The 1,732-nt window shown below is 42.0% G+C and overlaps 1 protein-coding gene across 1 annotated transcript in view; it reads left to right on the top strand.

Annotated features, from left to right (window-relative positions):
• LOC111816428 (T-complex protein 1 subunit gamma-like) overlaps window positions 1-1,732 on the top strand; it is a gene marked incomplete at its 3' end in the record, with an annotated part of 7,856 nt that overhangs the window by 4,014 nt on the left and 2,110 nt on the right. The window contains exon 4 of the mRNA XM_023713784.1: window positions 936-1,032. Coding sequence (XP_023569552.1) covers window positions 936-1,032 — 97 coding nt within the window. The remainder of the gene's footprint in view (window positions 1-935; window positions 1,033-1,732) is intronic.

The raw sequence follows: 1,732 nt of genomic DNA on the forward strand, positions 1-1,732 counted from the left end.
CAGTAGAATAAGCATGTGCCTGGCAAGCAGAGAGTCCTGAGTTAATCCCTGGTAACGCAAAAAAAAAGAGAGGGAGAGAGAGATGGAGACAACACAAGTGACATAGAAAGAACTTTTGGGCCAGGGAGATGGCTCAGTAGGATAAGCACCTGCCTGGCAAGCGCAGGGTCCTGAGTTCAATCCCTGGTACTGCAAAAAAAATAAATTAAAATTAAAAAAATAAAAACATATGTTTGCTGGGTATGGTAGTACATACCTTTAATCCCAGCATTCAGGAGGCTGAAGCAGGAGGATAACCACAAGTTTAAGGCAAGTGTAGATTACATAGTGAGTTTAAAGCCAGCCTGGACAACACACTGAAACCCTGTCTTAAATAATAAATAACACAGTTCACCCACAGTGGTATAGTAAATAAGCTAGAAGATACTGTTCTGTCCTCTAGAAACTTAATAATTGAGTTCTGACAATCTATATCCCCCCACCAAAAAAGCACTTGCAAAAGTGGCCTGTGTACAGTATTTTAAACCTTGCCTCCCAACAGTACTAGAGATGAGGGATGTTAATCTTAAAGGTATAATGGGCCAGTGAAATAGCTCAGCAGACCGTCCCTGCTTAGGCAAGCGTAGAGATTGGGATTCAATTCCCAAACCATGTGCCACACTGGTCCCACCCCAGGGCTCCCTGAGCTAGTCACTGAGACCAGGCCTAGTGGTTCATGCCTGTAATCCCAGCTCTGGGGAGACTGAAAGAGGAGGATCACTAGAAGTCCAAGCTGTGTAGTGAGACCCTACACCAAATACATAAAAAGAATAAAGAAAATAAAAATCTTGAACTATACTAAAACAATAAAGGTAAGAATATATGAATAATAAGATCAAGAAGCTTGAGAGTCTTTGAATCGGTGATTCAGTGCTGATCAGATTTTTTTTTTTCAGATTCAAGTCCAGCATCCAGCAGCCAAGTCAATGATTGAAATTAGCAGGACACAAGATGAAGAGGTTGGAGATGGGACCACATCAGTAATTATTCTTGGTAAGAGGGGAATGGAAGGTTGAAAAGACAGTTTAGAAAGGTTTATATTTTGGTGGGTAAGAGGATTGTAAGTTGGAACCCAGCTTAGCTTAGGGAAAATTTGTAAGAATGTCTCAAAAGAACCAGGCGTGGTGTTGCACACCTATAATCTGAGCACTCTAGAGGCTGAGGCAGGAGGATGATTGTTAAATTCAAGGCCAGTCTGATAGCAGACCCCAAAAATCAAAGGGGTGGGTGCAGAAGATGTAGTTTAGTATGGAGGACCTGAGTTCAATCACTAATACTATAAATCCTAGCACTTTGGAAGACTAAAGCAGGAGAGTCATAAGTTCAAAGCTAGCCTGGAATATAGTGAGAACTTGTTTCATGGGGGAAGGGGCAGGATCTCACTCTGCAGCTCAGGCTGGCTATGAGCTCACTTTTTACCCCAGGCTGGTCTCAAACTTGTAATGGTCCTGCTCCCTTAGCCTGCCAAGTGCTGAGAGGAAACCTTATTTCAAAATAAGGACTTTTTGGGGCCAGGGAGATGGCTCAGTGGAATAAGCTCTTCCTTGGCAAGTGCAAGAGCCTGAGTTCAATCCCTGGTTCTGTGGAGGGGAGGAAGGATTTTTGATTTTTTTTTTTTTTTTTTCCAAAGTTTTATTGATAAACAGATAGCAATGAGACAGTTTCAAATCAAATCGGAAGTACAGTTTCAACA

Source organism: Octodon degus, unplaced genomic scaffold (genome assembly GCF_000260255.1).
Source record: "Octodon degus isolate 3935 unplaced genomic scaffold, OctDeg1.0 scaffold00032, whole genome shotgun sequence".
Classification (NCBI taxonomy): Eukaryota; Metazoa; Chordata; class Mammalia; order Rodentia; family Octodontidae; genus Octodon; species Octodon degus.